Here is a 14,884-nt window from a genome sequence, read left to right on the forward strand (position 1 = left end):
AATCTCCAATGTAGAGCAGAAGCACTATCGGGTCATGACACAGCGTAGCCGTGTAATAGTCTGGGAGCATTGCTAGTGAAGCATGTCCAGAGATGCTCATGCAGGAGATCAGGTGCAGAGGAGAAGTGGAGAGGTGGAGCAGGCGCCACACCAAGCCCCCCCCCCACACCCATAAGTAGAGAAATAACTAGATGTGGTCCCACATATAACCCAGAATGACCCCAATAACCAGGAGGCGATGACTGGAGAGAGAAGATGAGCGAGAGCAGTGTATAACCCGGGAGAAAGTGCGCTGAACACCGACACATGTTTATACCTTCAGAATTGTTTTTAAATAGATGGATGGAGAAATACTAAAGAAATTGTTCACGACTTTTGTTAAACCAAAGCTGGAATATGCAGTGGTTGTATGGTGCCCATATGTTAAGAAGCACATCAACAAACTGGAAAAGGTGCAAAGACATGCCACTAAGTGGCTCCCAGAACTGAAGGACAAGAGCTACAAGGAGAGGTTAGAGGCATTAAAAATGCCAAAACTAGAAGACAGAAGAAGACAGACGTCATGTTTGTTTGTTCGTTTTTCTTGGGGAGTTCTGTCCACTCGTTTTTCGATTTTTGTTGTTAATCAGAATAGGGGTTTGTTTTGTGGCGCTTACCTTTCTGGGTGCCTGTCCTGGTCGATAGCAGATATAGAATGCTGCAAATCACATATGCATTTCTATGGGCCATTGCTCCTCATGCCTCTGTGAGGGGGGCCAGATTCTGGCTCGTGGTCCCCGGTAGGCCTAGAACTCCACCCACATCGACTGATACAAAATAATTAGGGGTATCCATATCAGGCTGGATAGTTCCGGGGAACTGTATGGGCTCCCCCCAAGAAAACACAGCCTTAAAGGCAAAAACACCAAAGAAAATGGGAAACCAGAGCCAGAGAGACATTGACTATCACGCACGGACATTAGTATAGAACTGAACTGTGGGTGGCCCGACAGACCCAAGCCAGCTCCTTCCTCCCCCCAGGCACAGGGGTTGGTGGGGTCAAACTAACTAGTTTCCCCAAATTTCCGTTGTTTGGTTTCATTGTAGTGGGTGTTCTTTTGGCATTTTTTGGGCTGCAGTCTTGTTTAAACCATGCAGTAGTCTATTTTTATTAGCCTATCTTTCTAGGTGCCTTCCCTTGGATGGTGGCAAAGATGATAAACTTCAAATGTAAAGTGTTCACAGGGCATCGCTCCCTGTGCATCTTTGAGGGGCCCCAGGGTTCTGGTTCATGGTCCCTTGTTCCATCGAAACGACAATATGTTGATCCGTCCTAGACCATCATCAAGTCAATTGTCTGATACATAATCAACTTGATAATGGTCCAGGACAGATCGAAACGTTGTCGTCTCCTCATCTTCTGGTGTGTGGTCTGGTCATCATATCTTCACCCACGTTATTGTGACTCATCTAATGCCTATTTTAACATGTATCCTGTAAGTTTTTATTCCACAACTATTTCAGCACATGATACTATATTTATAAACCTAATTAGTTATTTCTTTGGTTCCATCACTGTACTATAGATTGATAATGTTACTAGCCTTCTACTGAAGAAAATTCTATATAGATGAGAGAACATCTAACAAATGCAGCACTGCATTACACATTTGAATACATGGAGGCCATGTTCTCTGCATTTTTATTTTCCAAGGCCTTTTCTAAATGAACAGTAGACTTATGCAAACATGAAAGAACTGCTGCATATATTTTACATTTAACTGGAATGAATTACATTATATAACAATTACCTTCATAATTTCAACATCATCCTTATCTTGCAGAGACACATAGAAGCTAGATTCCTTGTGGGATTTCCTAAGAGATGCCTGCTTCTTGCTGCCTCGAGTATTTTGATCTAATGGAATACAAAAAGAAGGTGACAAGAAAGACAGTCATCAAAAGGTAAATACTGTATTGTATTGTATAGTAGCCCCCCCCAAATATCCAGTATTGAATGTAATGACATTCCCACTTCTAAACAGTTCCTCAATAGCTCCCCTAAACTTAAGCTAAGCCTTCTGATCATGCCATACCTTTAAGACTTGGGCAAGCCTGACAAAAACCAGTTCCATCCAAATGTAGTATCCTCATGGGAATATCGAATCACCTTTAACACTTTTCAGTTTTGTTTCCATAGCTGCGATGATATGAAGATGCACTTCTGCCATCCATTCTTGCAGTTCTACTCCTTTATTTGCAATGTCATCTTCATTTATTTAGCGAGCTTTTATACAACTTATTTCTATAACACACTTGTATTTTTCTTATCTCTTTCCTCACCAGTATGATTGGGTCCACTATCTTGCTGTATTCTATCTTTCTTCCTTTTTTCTGTTACAGCCAGTCAGCACCAAGCTATAGCTTGTGTATCTGTGATCCTTTATATGGTATTGTGAGTTACATAATGAATAGATGAATGATATTTTTAGCTTAATTATTTAACCCTTTAACTGCACAACGAGCCTGCAGGCCCACGTCTGGGTTGCGCTATGCGCCTCCGGGCATTTGTATATTTCACGTTCCATTCAAAACTCCCGCGGCTACATGGGGTTCACATCAGGTTCCTCAGGGCTCTTGTAAACAGACACCATCTTTAAAAAAAATTGTGGTCCACATTCCCGGGTGTGAGAGCCTCAGTAGTGAGCGAGCAACCAAGGCTGGCGCTCACAGCATGAGCGCACAGCACTGCTGTTCAGCTTGTGACCACAGCATCGCCTAATAATGTCAAAATATATATATACTGTTATCTGTATTATTTAGCCATGATCGTATGATAGAAGAGGCTGAGTGTGATAATGACTGGGTACAATGTTCAAATATCAGTGATTCAATGCTGTTCACGATGTTCACAGCGCTAGCCACAGCACCACAGCATTATTTCGTCCATCTAGGAACCTTCAAACAACTTTTTAGGTTCCTTTTCAAAATAAACTTGTGGTCAATTATTGTGTGGGCGGGGATCGCCGGCGCGGGGGTCTGGGGCTCCCCCTTCCCCCTCCCGGGGAGGGGGGAGCTGCGCAGACATGCAGTGCGGCTCGTGTGACGTCATGCTTGTTAGTTCGTTTTCCTGGGGGAGTTCTGTCCACTCGTTTGTCGATTTTGTTGTTAACCAGAATAGGGGTTTGTTTTGTGGCGCTTACCTTTCTGGGTGCCTGTCCCGGTCGATGGCAGATATAGAATGCTCCAAATCACATGTGCATTTCTATGGGCCATTGCTCCCCGTGCCTCTCTGAGGGGGCCAGGTTCTGGCTCGTGGTCCCCAGTAGGCCTAGAACTCCACCCACATCGACTGATGCAAAATAGTTAGGGTATCCAAATCAGCCATGGATAGCTCCGGGGAGCCGTAGGGGCTCCCCCCAGAAAAACAAAAGAATTTTTTCAAGAGAATTTATTTCCTGCACACTGGGGGGGGGGGGGGGTGTCATATTTGGAGGCGGTGCAGTTAAAGGGTTAATATTCATATTCTTTTATTACTAGATTACTTGTATTTTTTCTTTGAGCTGAAATCCCCAACTCAATAAAAGATCAATCGGGTAAAGTGAATATGTATTTAGAAACAACTAGTGCCTTTTAATTGTTATTTAAGATACAATAGTAAGTTAAATAGTTAAAAGAGAAACTTCCAGGAAATACAAAGACAATCAATTGTGAGAACCTACTTGTTGTAATGTCCCCACCAGAAAATTCTTCTTCTGTAGCATTATCGGGGAAACAGAACTTCATCATTGTCTTGAAGAACTGGTACGTTAGGGCTGAAATGTATGATACTGTCTAAAAATATTTGTCAAATTAACATAGTTAAAAAAAAGAGGAATGAAATGAAATGCCATTTTCTGGGTGAGCCCCGGAGGCTCCCTGGAGCTATTGGACTAATATGCAATATATTAGTCTGGGGCATTAGTCAACCGAATCAGTTGCAGCAAAAGTCGCACTGTGCTATGAGCCCGACGGAGCCCACCCTGTTCGGCTTGGTGAGTACTGGTCACAAAGCCCCAGCCGAGAGACGAGGCCTCCGTGAACACAGTGAGTGAGGGTTCTGGATGTGTTCACGGAACCCATCTAGAAAGCCAGACATGTCCAGGGTTCAGACGCCAAGGCACTGAACCCCAAAAAACCCAAAGAGGAAGCTGGAGACGAAGCAACCAATGCAAGGGCCCCTGGAGGACAAACCCAGCGATCGTGAGAGCGATGGAAGGAACCAGCGGCCACGAAGAAACCAGAACAGACGCCGAAACCAAACTCGACCCAGCGGGTAAACCAGCATAGCAAAGTTCATACTCACGCACAGCTGCTTGAGCAACTGCCGAATCACGCAGGACCCCCTCAGGAATACCCGAAGGCAGGATTGTAGCCAGAGCTACGCTGCAGGAAGGAGAGGCACGGACACCGTTTGAGAATCCCAAACCTGGGGCGGAACCAAATGGGACTTCCTCCAGTTCGCCAGGAACCCGAACTCAGCGAGCTGGGAAAGAACCAAACCCCTGGTGAGCAGAGAAGCAGACTGGCTGTGAGCCCACACCAACTAGTCGTCGAGGGAGGCCAATACCCAAACACCTAGCAGATGCAGACGGGCCACCACGACCTGGGTAAGATGCATGAAAACGTGAGGTGCCAGATTCAGCCCGAATGGAAGGCAACGAAAGTGGTAAACTTGCTGCCCCGCCACAAAACTTACCCAGTTGCTGAATCCCGGATGAATAGGTACGTGCCAATACGCATCCCGGAGGTCCAGAAACACCATCCAAAAACCCTGTTCCAAGAGAAGCCAGACCTGGGACAGAGTGGTCATCCGAAAGGAGGGGCAAGAAATCCAGCAGTTCAGACGGGTCAAGTCCAGAATGAACTGAAGATCCGCACAGTCCTGTTTCAGCACTGGAAACAAGTGAGAAACCCACTTGAGGGACAAAGTCGTTTTGATCACGCCCAAGTGCACCCACTCCAAGATGACCTGATGGAGTAAAGGGGAAGGAGCCTGCCCCGCCAGACCTGATTCCCTGAGGAGGAGGAGCCACCCAATGCCACCACAGACTGGAAGACACGACCCGAAACACCCACGAATCGTGGGACCTAGGGAAGTTCACCCTAGGCGCATGCAGCTCCGTGTACAATAAGACACCTGGCCACCACACCACACACACAGCTGGTACAGCCACACAGAGCAAAATCCAAAACAGGAACTTGAGGGCAGAGGTGACTAACAGTGGTGGGTTATACAGGCTAATATAGGGGTGTATGCCAACAAGTGAATGTGCTAGCCGCATGAAGGGTTGCTTGTTTGGTTTCTTTCTAGGGGAGTTGGTTTGATCTTCTTGGATATAGACTGCACAGGTTAACCAGACAATGGTCTGTTTTTATTTCCCTACCTTTCTGGGTCTGTCCCCAGTCAGTGGCAATTATGATATACTTTAAATGTAAAGTGTTCATAGGCTATTACTCCCTGCACCTCTCTGAGGGAACCAGGTTTTGGCTCGTGGTCCATGGTAGGCATAAGGACTCCAGTGACTGATGACCCCAAACTAATATAGCACCCATCAGTTCGGATAGCTTCTGTTAGCCTCTGGGGGCTCCCTGCAGAAAGTGCATGAGAAAGCTGAAGAACTAAATCAAAAGTGAGGTAGCACAAAGGTTTATGATAAAACAGGCAATATAAGGAACTGAGAAATAAGATGAAAGTATATACTGCACAGTGATGATTTATCTATTCAGGCACTAAAATTGCAAAAATAAAGCATACTAGATGAGGAAACTATTTTTTTAATATGGAAATTACTTACCAATGTTCAGGGGAACTACATTGATTTCAAAATGTTCTATAATTGAGATCCCTCCACACGGGGGCTTTTCACGACAAAATATTCTTAGTGTTCTCTGCATAAAATCGATAAAGTGAATACATTAATTAATATCTGTCATTAATAAATTCTTTTAAGATGATTTAACTGATAGATATTTTATATATGACATTTATATACAAACGCCCAAATAAACCACTGCAAGCAGGAAAAATATTACAAACATTGAAATACGAGTATTAACTCAAATGTTTTCCATCAACAGCAACTTGTTTGATAATAGTCATAACTTGGTCAAATTCATATGATAAAAAAAAATTGGTCCCACAGGTGATTGTTATTATCCCAAAGGATGAGTTATCTGTCATTATTCATCATTTTAATATTTGAAGAATTTCATGATATACTATTAGGAGATAATATGATAATGCTAAACCAACCTGTCGATCAACTGGCATATTCAGCTGCAGCTCAGCTGGCATTAGTACCTCTTGATAAGGCTGGTTTGGCAAAAGATTTCGCATAGTTACAAAGCCTAGCTCCAGTAGATGCTCCCCACTGTCATCTGCATTGGTCTTCTTAGTATATCTGTTGTGGTAGTGAGAAATTACTAAGATATACAAATAACACTGCCCTCCAACAGCCCCACATTAACAATTGAACTGCTCTGCCTCCAAATATGGCAACCCCCTGGTGTGCAGGAAATAAATTCTCTCCCAAAAATTATTTTCTTTTCTAATACAGTATTGTTAAAATGCAGTCTCTGATCACAAGAAACTAAAAAAAACAAGCGTTGAATGTAATGAAACACCATTTTCTGGGCGAGCCCCGGAGGCTCCCTTGAGCTTATCGGGCTAATGTATTTTATATCAGACCAGGACATTAGCTATGGAGTTCAGACCTACCAGGGACCATGAGCCAGAACCTGGCCCCTTCAGAGAGGTTCCAGGAGAAACCCCCTTGTGGTTATGGGTTTTTCTTATCTGCCATCAACCGGGATTAGGCACCCAGAAAGGTAGGCATAACAAAACAAACCCCCACATGGAAAGAAACTAACAACAAAAACCTAACAGAGAGGTAGAACTCCCTTCCATTCCAAGAAAACAAGCAAACGTAACACACTACTGCCGCGCCGCTCATCGCACAACCCTTCCCTCACTGATAGGGGGAGGTGGAGGCCCCGGACCTCACCGCACTGGCTGCAGAGCACTCCAATTCGGAAGCCAAGATTCAACCAACGCAAAAAAAGTGCCGACCAGTGGGAGAGAGGGTTGCCAGGGAGCCTCCAGGGCTCACCCAGAAAATGGCATTTATTACATTCAACGCTGGTTTTCTGAGGGAAGCCCCTACAGCTCCCTGGAGCTTCCTAAACAAAGAGAAGGAAAAGAGAGGGACTGACTCGGGAGATGGCCACCACAGACTCCTCAAAGCAAAGTCCCGACAACAGGCTGCAACCTGTGACCCAAAGCAACACAAGAACGCTTCGGAGCAGATACGCTCACCAAATAACGGGTGGCCAGGACCCTGAGCGACATCCAAAATCCCTGCACCCGAATATAAGCCCAATATATGTTACCAAACACGGCAGCCAAAGCTGCAAAACGTCCGAACGTCACGGGCGCAAGGATAGACCGCAGGCTGGCTAGACTTAACCACTATGCTGTGCAGAATTTATTGTGCAATTCCCCCTGTGCGCATGAAATAAAGTGTTCCCAAAAAATAATTTTTTCTTCGTAAAATGATAAATTCCCTTCCCTGAATATGTCTATGTAAAAATAAATACCAAATTCCACTTACTTTGGTTGTGGGGACGTGGACAAGGTGCGCTGTGACGTCATTAGGGCCTGGTCGCCCGTGCATGACTCGCCCAAACACTGTCGCACGGGCCATTCAAGCACCGGGTGTTGCCACAAATATATTTTCAATTATTTGTTCTATGTATTTCCAATGAGATTTTATTTGTTTTTTTTTTTATCGTATATGATGCATGTGTGACCTTTACAATATGTATACAGTAGAACGTTCATAATGTTCCATGGAACTGTGATACATGTGTCAGTAATGTCTCCACAACAATGGTTTATTGTTGCAATATTACTAGTTAAAAATTCACTAAAATTACAATATGTACAGTTTCACACACTATTTACACAATAACACACTGTATTACACTCTCAATACTTCAGAACTTCAGAAGTGAGTAATAATCAACGAAGTTGTCCGTGGTATACAGCGCGACCTTGCTCTCGTTGCACCAGGTACAGATAGATTTTTGCTTCCTGTTTCTTAGTTTTGTGTGCTTGCAAATAACGCACTCACGTACACCCATGGCATTAGTACCTGTAGGTCGTATGTAGCCAAGCTTGTAAAATGTAAGGTAGTCTTGAAAAGATTACAGGAGAAGATCAATTTGTAAGGTAGTTGGGAAAAGATCACTTTGTAAGGTCCCACACTGGAAAAGATTCTGCCAGCCTTAAAGAGTGTCTGTCAGTCAAGAAGAGATTCAGGTATTCTTGAAAATATCTATGGAAAACACCACCATGGAAGCCGCTAACACTGTACATCTATGCTACTTGTACCAGATGCATCATCACTGAATGCAGAAAATGATTCATCTATGTATCATCTAAATTTGGAGATTGCATAGCATAGGAGGGCAAGGATGGTGCTCAGAGCTACATTTCGATACGCTGCTGTATGGTCAGTGATTGGGGATGGTGTCAGTGATGGGGGATGGTGGTGTCAGTGGTGGGGGATGGTGGTGTCAGTGGTGGGGGATGGTGGTGTCAGTGGTGGGGAGATGGTGTTGTCAGTGGTGGGGGAGATGGTGTTGTCAGTGGTGGGGGAGATGGTGTTGTCAGTGGTGGGGGAGATGGTGTTGTCAGTGGTGGGGGAGATGGTGTTGTCAGTGGTGGGGGAGATGGTGTTGTCAGTGGTGGGGGAGATGGTGTTGTCAGTGGTGGGGGAGATGGTGTTGTCAGTGGTGGGGGAGATGGTGTTGTCAGTGGTGGGGGAGATGGTGTTGTCAGTGGTGGGAGATATCGTGTCAGTGGTGGGGGATGGTGCCAGAGAAGTGACTGATGATGAAGAGCTGGCAAGTTATTATCAACACCTAAAGGGCATGAAAGATATTGTAATGAAGCAGCGCACAACGAAGAAACGAATTATGATTCAAAAGTTTTTGGTAAGGTTACACAGTAGGCCTACGGGACCTGCAGCCAGCACTAGCAAGGACTTCCTTCGTGAGTCGGGTGCAATTTTTCCTAATGCAAATGTGTCCTGGTATATGTATTAATTTCTTTTTAAGAAGGTTATTGGGACCGGACGGATGGAACGAGTTCCGCACTGTAACGAATCGGCTTCGCCCCATATAGTTTGTTCAAGTGAGGACACACTGTATATAGATGCTACACCTGTGACAAGCAAAAACTTTTTTTTTTTTTAAACAGTGTCATCTGTTGCACATAAAAACAACAAAGGCTAAACTAAATATGTTAGATTCCATTTCATTGTTTCCGATTGCATTGGTAAATTGAATTTTCATAGATTTCGGTATATATTTTCATTTGTATTTAATTATTTTGTGTGACATTGCATAGGAATTGAGCTGTGTTGTTTACCATACCGTTCATTCTCTGAGTATAGTTTATTTTTTCAATTTTTCATTGTTTTCATTTTGCTTTTATAACTGTTCTTATTTTTCAGTGATGGGAACATCAGATCATTTGATATTCCCATTTTTCTGATGGGAACATCAGATCATTTGGAAACACATCAGACGAGGGAGTGGGGAATGGTGGGGAGGACGAGGGGACAGGGTAGTGGGGAGGACGAGGGGGAATGGGGGAGTGGGGTATGGTGGGGAGGACGAGGGGATGGGGAGTGGAAAATGGTGGGGAGGACAAAGGGACAGGGAAGTGGGGGATGGTGGGGAAGATGAGGGAGTATGGGGAAGGGGGGGATGGTGGGGAGGACGAGGGGATGGGGGAAGGGGAGGATTGGTGGCGAGGACAGGGGGACAGGGGAGGGTTGCTGTGGCTCAGTAACGCACATGCATTGCTGAGCCACAGCAACACGTGGCCGGGTAAAGCTAGTTAAAATAATAAAGTCAGTGTGCAACTCTATAATGTAAATATTTGGCAGGCAGAAGTCTGGACAACGTTAAACTGTGAGTATCGTGTCCCCCTCAACCTGAGACATGCGGCGTCCAGAGAAACAACGCCATAATCCAGAGTGTCCACAAGGAAGGAGACCAGGCCCACACGACTCAGACATGTTCAGACGAGAGCTTCTGCATCTAATTAGGAAAGTTGATGCTTATTCCAGTTTTCAAATAAATTATTTATAAATTGTAACCAATAACCTGAATTAATTTACTACTGATTTATTTTAGTTTTATTTATTTATATACAGTACTGCACAAGAGTTCTTACATTCTTGTACAGCCACTAGCATGCATAGCGTTTTGGGCTAGTCTTTAATACTAATATTGCCCAGAATAAGACCCGTCAAATCGTTTAACAACCAGGTACCCCATTCACTGTTGGGTGAACAGAGGCCACAGTTAAGGATTGGCACCCAGTATATCCTCCCAAGCCAGGATACGAACCCAGGCCATAGCACTCGTGAAACACCAGGCGAGAATCTTACCACTACGCCAAGGGGACTGCTAATGGCATAGCATGCATAATTTAGTGATTTAATTATTATATAAAAAAAACTCCAAGCTTGTAAAGAGTTTATTTGCAAGGAATTAAGAAAATAGTCCACTACTTTCCAAGAAATAAACAATATATTACCATTAACTAGAATCATGAATTAATTTAAATAAATTTAATAAATAAATATTCCCACAAGTAAATTTCCCACACCCCCACTTGTTCAGCTTCATTATCGGGTACCAGCTCCAGGTATTGAGACCCCATAGCCTACTAACACTAAATAATATACCTGGTGTGAGAACCCCCTTGTAGTCAATTCTATAGAATTGCGTTTACAGAAAGGAGCAAGGCTGATGACAAGTGATACCTGCATGCTCGTCTGGAGATTGGTGTTGTACGACACCTGTATCCACCTATAGATACAGCAAATCTTGGCGGTTGCTCTTGCATATGTCTGCTAACTGACATTAAATGCCTGCAGACCGACCTCCACTGGAATTGGAACTGTTGCATGCAGTTGCAATCATTGCAGAAAATTATACCCTCACACACACAGACATTAGAAAAAATTATAAATGGAATGTACTAAAAAGTGAATTGCTGGAGGTAGACTCCCAACACAGCTTTGAATGTACAGTAAATATGAGAGCTCAAAAGGCTCAAAAACGTATACGCCAGTCAATTGATGTTTGAGATGCAAGACCAAAGAGCATTTAAAATACAGGGCATTTTAAAGAATCCCTGTTGTACTCATGCAGAATGTCACCCAACACTATCAATAACATAATATACCAAAACAAATCTTGCCTTAGGGAACATCTGAATAAAGTAACACATAAATACAAATATAATTACAAGCCCATAGCATGCATATTATTGTGAGCAACAGTTTTAAGCATTCCAACTTACAGGAAATTAGATAAAACCAAGTCAGCAATCCCCAGCTGGCCATCTGCCTCTGTCAGTCGCCACTGTGCCTTCCTGAAGCATACCTCATTCATGCGTATCACCTTAACCTATAACAGATACAACACTATTTATATAAGTTGTACTACAGTATAGTACTCTAGTCATAGTCATTTAGCAAATGAGAAAAAAAAAATAAAACACAAAACCTAATGTGCATTTTAAATACTGAACCTGTTTATCACCACCCAAAGCCATCCATTTATGATTTGCTGAGAGTTGGTTCTCATTGTAGCAGTGAATTCTCATGGCCAACTCTTCACTAAGACTATTCACTTGTTCTTTGCACTCTGATACCTGGTATTTAGAAAAGGATCATTAAACCAAGACTCATAATTGTTTTTCAATTATCACACATGTTACAAAATTATTGTACATGGAAATCCTTTGCTAAACACTTACTTGCTCCTCCAAATCAAGTTTCTCTTTTCTCTTTTGTTCATTGCTTGGATCCTTATCCAATTGTCTCTGAACCAAGTATACTTCTTTCTCCAAACTTCGTAGTTGTGACAGGTGATACCTAAAGAACATATTGATCCAGTTACAGTATACTGTACTTGTGCCACATAGTATAAGTATACTTAGTATAAGTGCCACTTAGACCAATTCTTTATTAATGATTAATAAATTTATTATTTATTAATAACTTAAATCTATGACCTCTTGTTCTTGAAGTTCTAGGGTTCATGAATTTTTTTGTATCAATGTTGTTGATTCCTGTTATTATTTTGTACGTAGTGATCACATCACCTCTTTTTCTTAAATATGCCAAAACTAGAATATAGAACACCTCTAGCCTCTCCTCATAGCTCTTGTCTTTCAGTTCTGGAAGCCATTTTGTTGCATGTCTTTGCACCTTTTCCAGTTTGTTGATGAGCTCCTTGAGCTATGGGCACCATACAACTGCTGTATATTCCAGTTTCTGGACTGATGCTATATTTTCCAACATCAGAATCCCTTTTAAATACACAGATGGTGAATTACATCCTTTGTGAAACCAAAATTGGAATATGCAGTAGTTGTATGGTGCCCATATGTTAAGAAGCACATCAGTATACTGGAAAAAAGTGCAAAGGCCTACAATTAAATGACTTCTAGAATTGAAAAACACGAGCTACAAGGAGAGGCTAGAGGTATTAAATATTGTTATACCAAAGCATGACTAAAAAAGAAAAAGTGGCAATCTGATCACTACACACAAAATAGTAACAGGAATTGACAACATTGATACAGAAGAATTCTTGAAACCTGGAACTTCAAAAACAAGGTCATAGATTAAAGCTACAGAAACATAGCTGCCAAAAAAATCAGAAAGTTCACATTTTTCAATCAGTGTTAGACAGTTGGAACAAGTTAGGTGAGGTGGTGGTGGATGCCAAAGCTTTAGCAGTTACAAAAGTCATATGACAAAGAGTACTAGGAACATGGACCACCACAAGCGAAGCTCAAATCCTATAACTACACTTAGGATATTACACAAAATATTCCTTCCTATACCTGGAACATACCTCTCAGATTTCCAGATCCTATCTTACAAACATTACAGGTGTGACTATTTACACACCACAATTTAAATATTATTACCTCCATGGTTTATTTATGTACCGCTATTAAAGTTACAGCCAAACTACTGAAAATACTTTGCTATAGTACGATAATTCAAAAAACCAGCGTTGAATGTAATGAAACGCCATTTTCTGGGTGAGCCCCTACGGCTCCCTGGAGCTTATCGGGCTAATGTATGTTATATTAGACCCGGACATTAGCCAAGGAGTTCAGACCTACCAGGGACCAGCGCCAGAACCTGGCCCCTTCAGAGAGGTTTCAGGGAGCAATGGTCCTGGAAAATCCCCTTGTGGTTGGGGTTTTCCTGATCTGCTATCGACCGGGGTTAGGCACCCAGAAAGGTAGGCATAACAAAACAAACCCCACATGGTAAAAAACTTAAACAAAAAACTGAACAGAGAAGTAGAAACTCTATACAATCTCAAGGAAACAAGCAAACTCTCATCCTGTAACTACACTTAGGTAATTACATCACACTTTACTGCCGCACTGATCGTCCGCGCAGCCCTCCCCGCCCTGAGAGCGGGAGGGGGGAGCCCCAGACCTCACCGCGCCGGCTGCCTAGCATCAGTTCGGAAGCTAAGCTTCAACCAACGCGAAAAAACCGCCGACCGGTGGGAGGGAGGGTTGCCAGGGAGCCTCCGGGGCTCACCCAGAAAATGGTGTTTCATTACATTCAATGCTAGTTTTCTGTGGGGAGCCCCTACAGCTCCCTGGAGCTTTATACCCAAAAAGAAGGAAAAGAAAGGGCTGACCCAAGAGGCGGCCTGCCACAAACTCCGCAACACGAAGCCGAGACAACAGGCTGCAACCTGCAACCCAAGGCAACAAGAACGCACAGGAGCAGACACGCACATAAAGAATGGGCGGCCAAGAACCTGTGCAACCCTCAAATCCCTGCGCCCGAAATGCGCCCTAGACGTCACCAACACAGCAGCGAAAGCTGCAAACGTCCGAACAGCATGGGCGCAAGGGCAGACCGCAGACTGGAAGACTTAAAAAACTCTGCGGATGACCTGGGAGACCCGGGCCCTGAAACACGGAACGAGGGGAACCGGATCAACCCAAAGCGCATCCCCAGACACGGTATGCAGGTAACGGCAAAAAATCGCAGCCGGACAACACAGGACGCACCCCTGGCCGAACCAATCAAGCATCAATAACCCAAGGATCCCACCGGAAAGCAACCGTCTCGACTGTCGCCAGAAGGATGGAGAAAGGCTGCAAACATACAAACCTACCACCAGTACCAAAGAGCAGAAACCTGAACCGAAGGGGCTACCACAAACTGAGAAGAAGATAAGAAGGCACCCTGATCAAGGACCAGGACGGCTTGGGCGACGCATGAGCAGGCCGGAGGTGAAACAAAACATGAGAAAGTGTACGGAACGGGGCAAATGTGACGTCCACCCCGAATGCAAGCCATAACGGCTCTGCCAGCGCCGCACAAAACGAGGCGACAGTAAGAAACATCAAATAACTGTAGTCCTGAAAACCCAAGAAAGGACAAGACAACCCGATACAAAAGAGAAGACAACCTACGAAGAGCAAGAAACACCAGGAACATCAAACTGTCGCTGAGACGAAGCTCGCAGGTAGGACACCATCAACAAAGCCACCTGATCACCACAGAGATGATGATACCCGCGTCAAATTACGAGACGCGAAGAGCCGAGGAGAAGGCCGAACCAGTCACATACAAGACCAGTCCGACCTGCCGAAAGAGGCGGAGCCGCAGAAAGACCCCGCGTTCGGACACCTATCAAGCAGCGTCTGAAAATAAAGCTGGGCCGGCCACCAAGGGACCATAAGAACTACTCTCGAGGGAATGGGCTCCAACTGAGCAAAACCCGAAGC

At 43.9% G+C, this 14,884-nt stretch overlaps 1 protein-coding gene across 1 annotated transcript in view; it reads right to left on the bottom strand.

Annotated features, from left to right (window-relative positions):
- The window catches only part of hob (bridge-like lipid transfer protein family member hobbit), a 118,498-nt gene that overhangs the window by 12,812 nt on the left and 90,802 nt on the right, over window positions 1-14,884 (bottom strand). Inside the window, exons 39-45 of the mRNA XM_045768139.2 lie at window positions 11,864-11,981; window positions 11,636-11,758; window positions 11,405-11,511; window positions 6,275-6,422; window positions 5,817-5,910; window positions 3,702-3,794; window positions 1,791-1,897 (exon numbers count right to left, since the gene is read on the bottom strand). Coding sequence (XP_045624095.1) covers window positions 1,791-1,897; window positions 3,702-3,794; window positions 5,817-5,910; window positions 6,275-6,422; window positions 11,405-11,511; window positions 11,636-11,758; window positions 11,864-11,981 — 790 coding nt within the window. The remainder of the gene's footprint in view (window positions 1-1,790; window positions 1,898-3,701; window positions 3,795-5,816; window positions 5,911-6,274; window positions 6,423-11,404; window positions 11,512-11,635; window positions 11,759-11,863; window positions 11,982-14,884) is intronic.

Source organism: Procambarus clarkii, chromosome 91 (genome assembly GCF_040958095.1).
Source record: "Procambarus clarkii isolate CNS0578487 chromosome 91, FALCON_Pclarkii_2.0, whole genome shotgun sequence".
In the NCBI taxonomy this organism is placed as follows: Eukaryota; Metazoa; Arthropoda; class Malacostraca; order Decapoda; family Cambaridae; genus Procambarus; species Procambarus clarkii.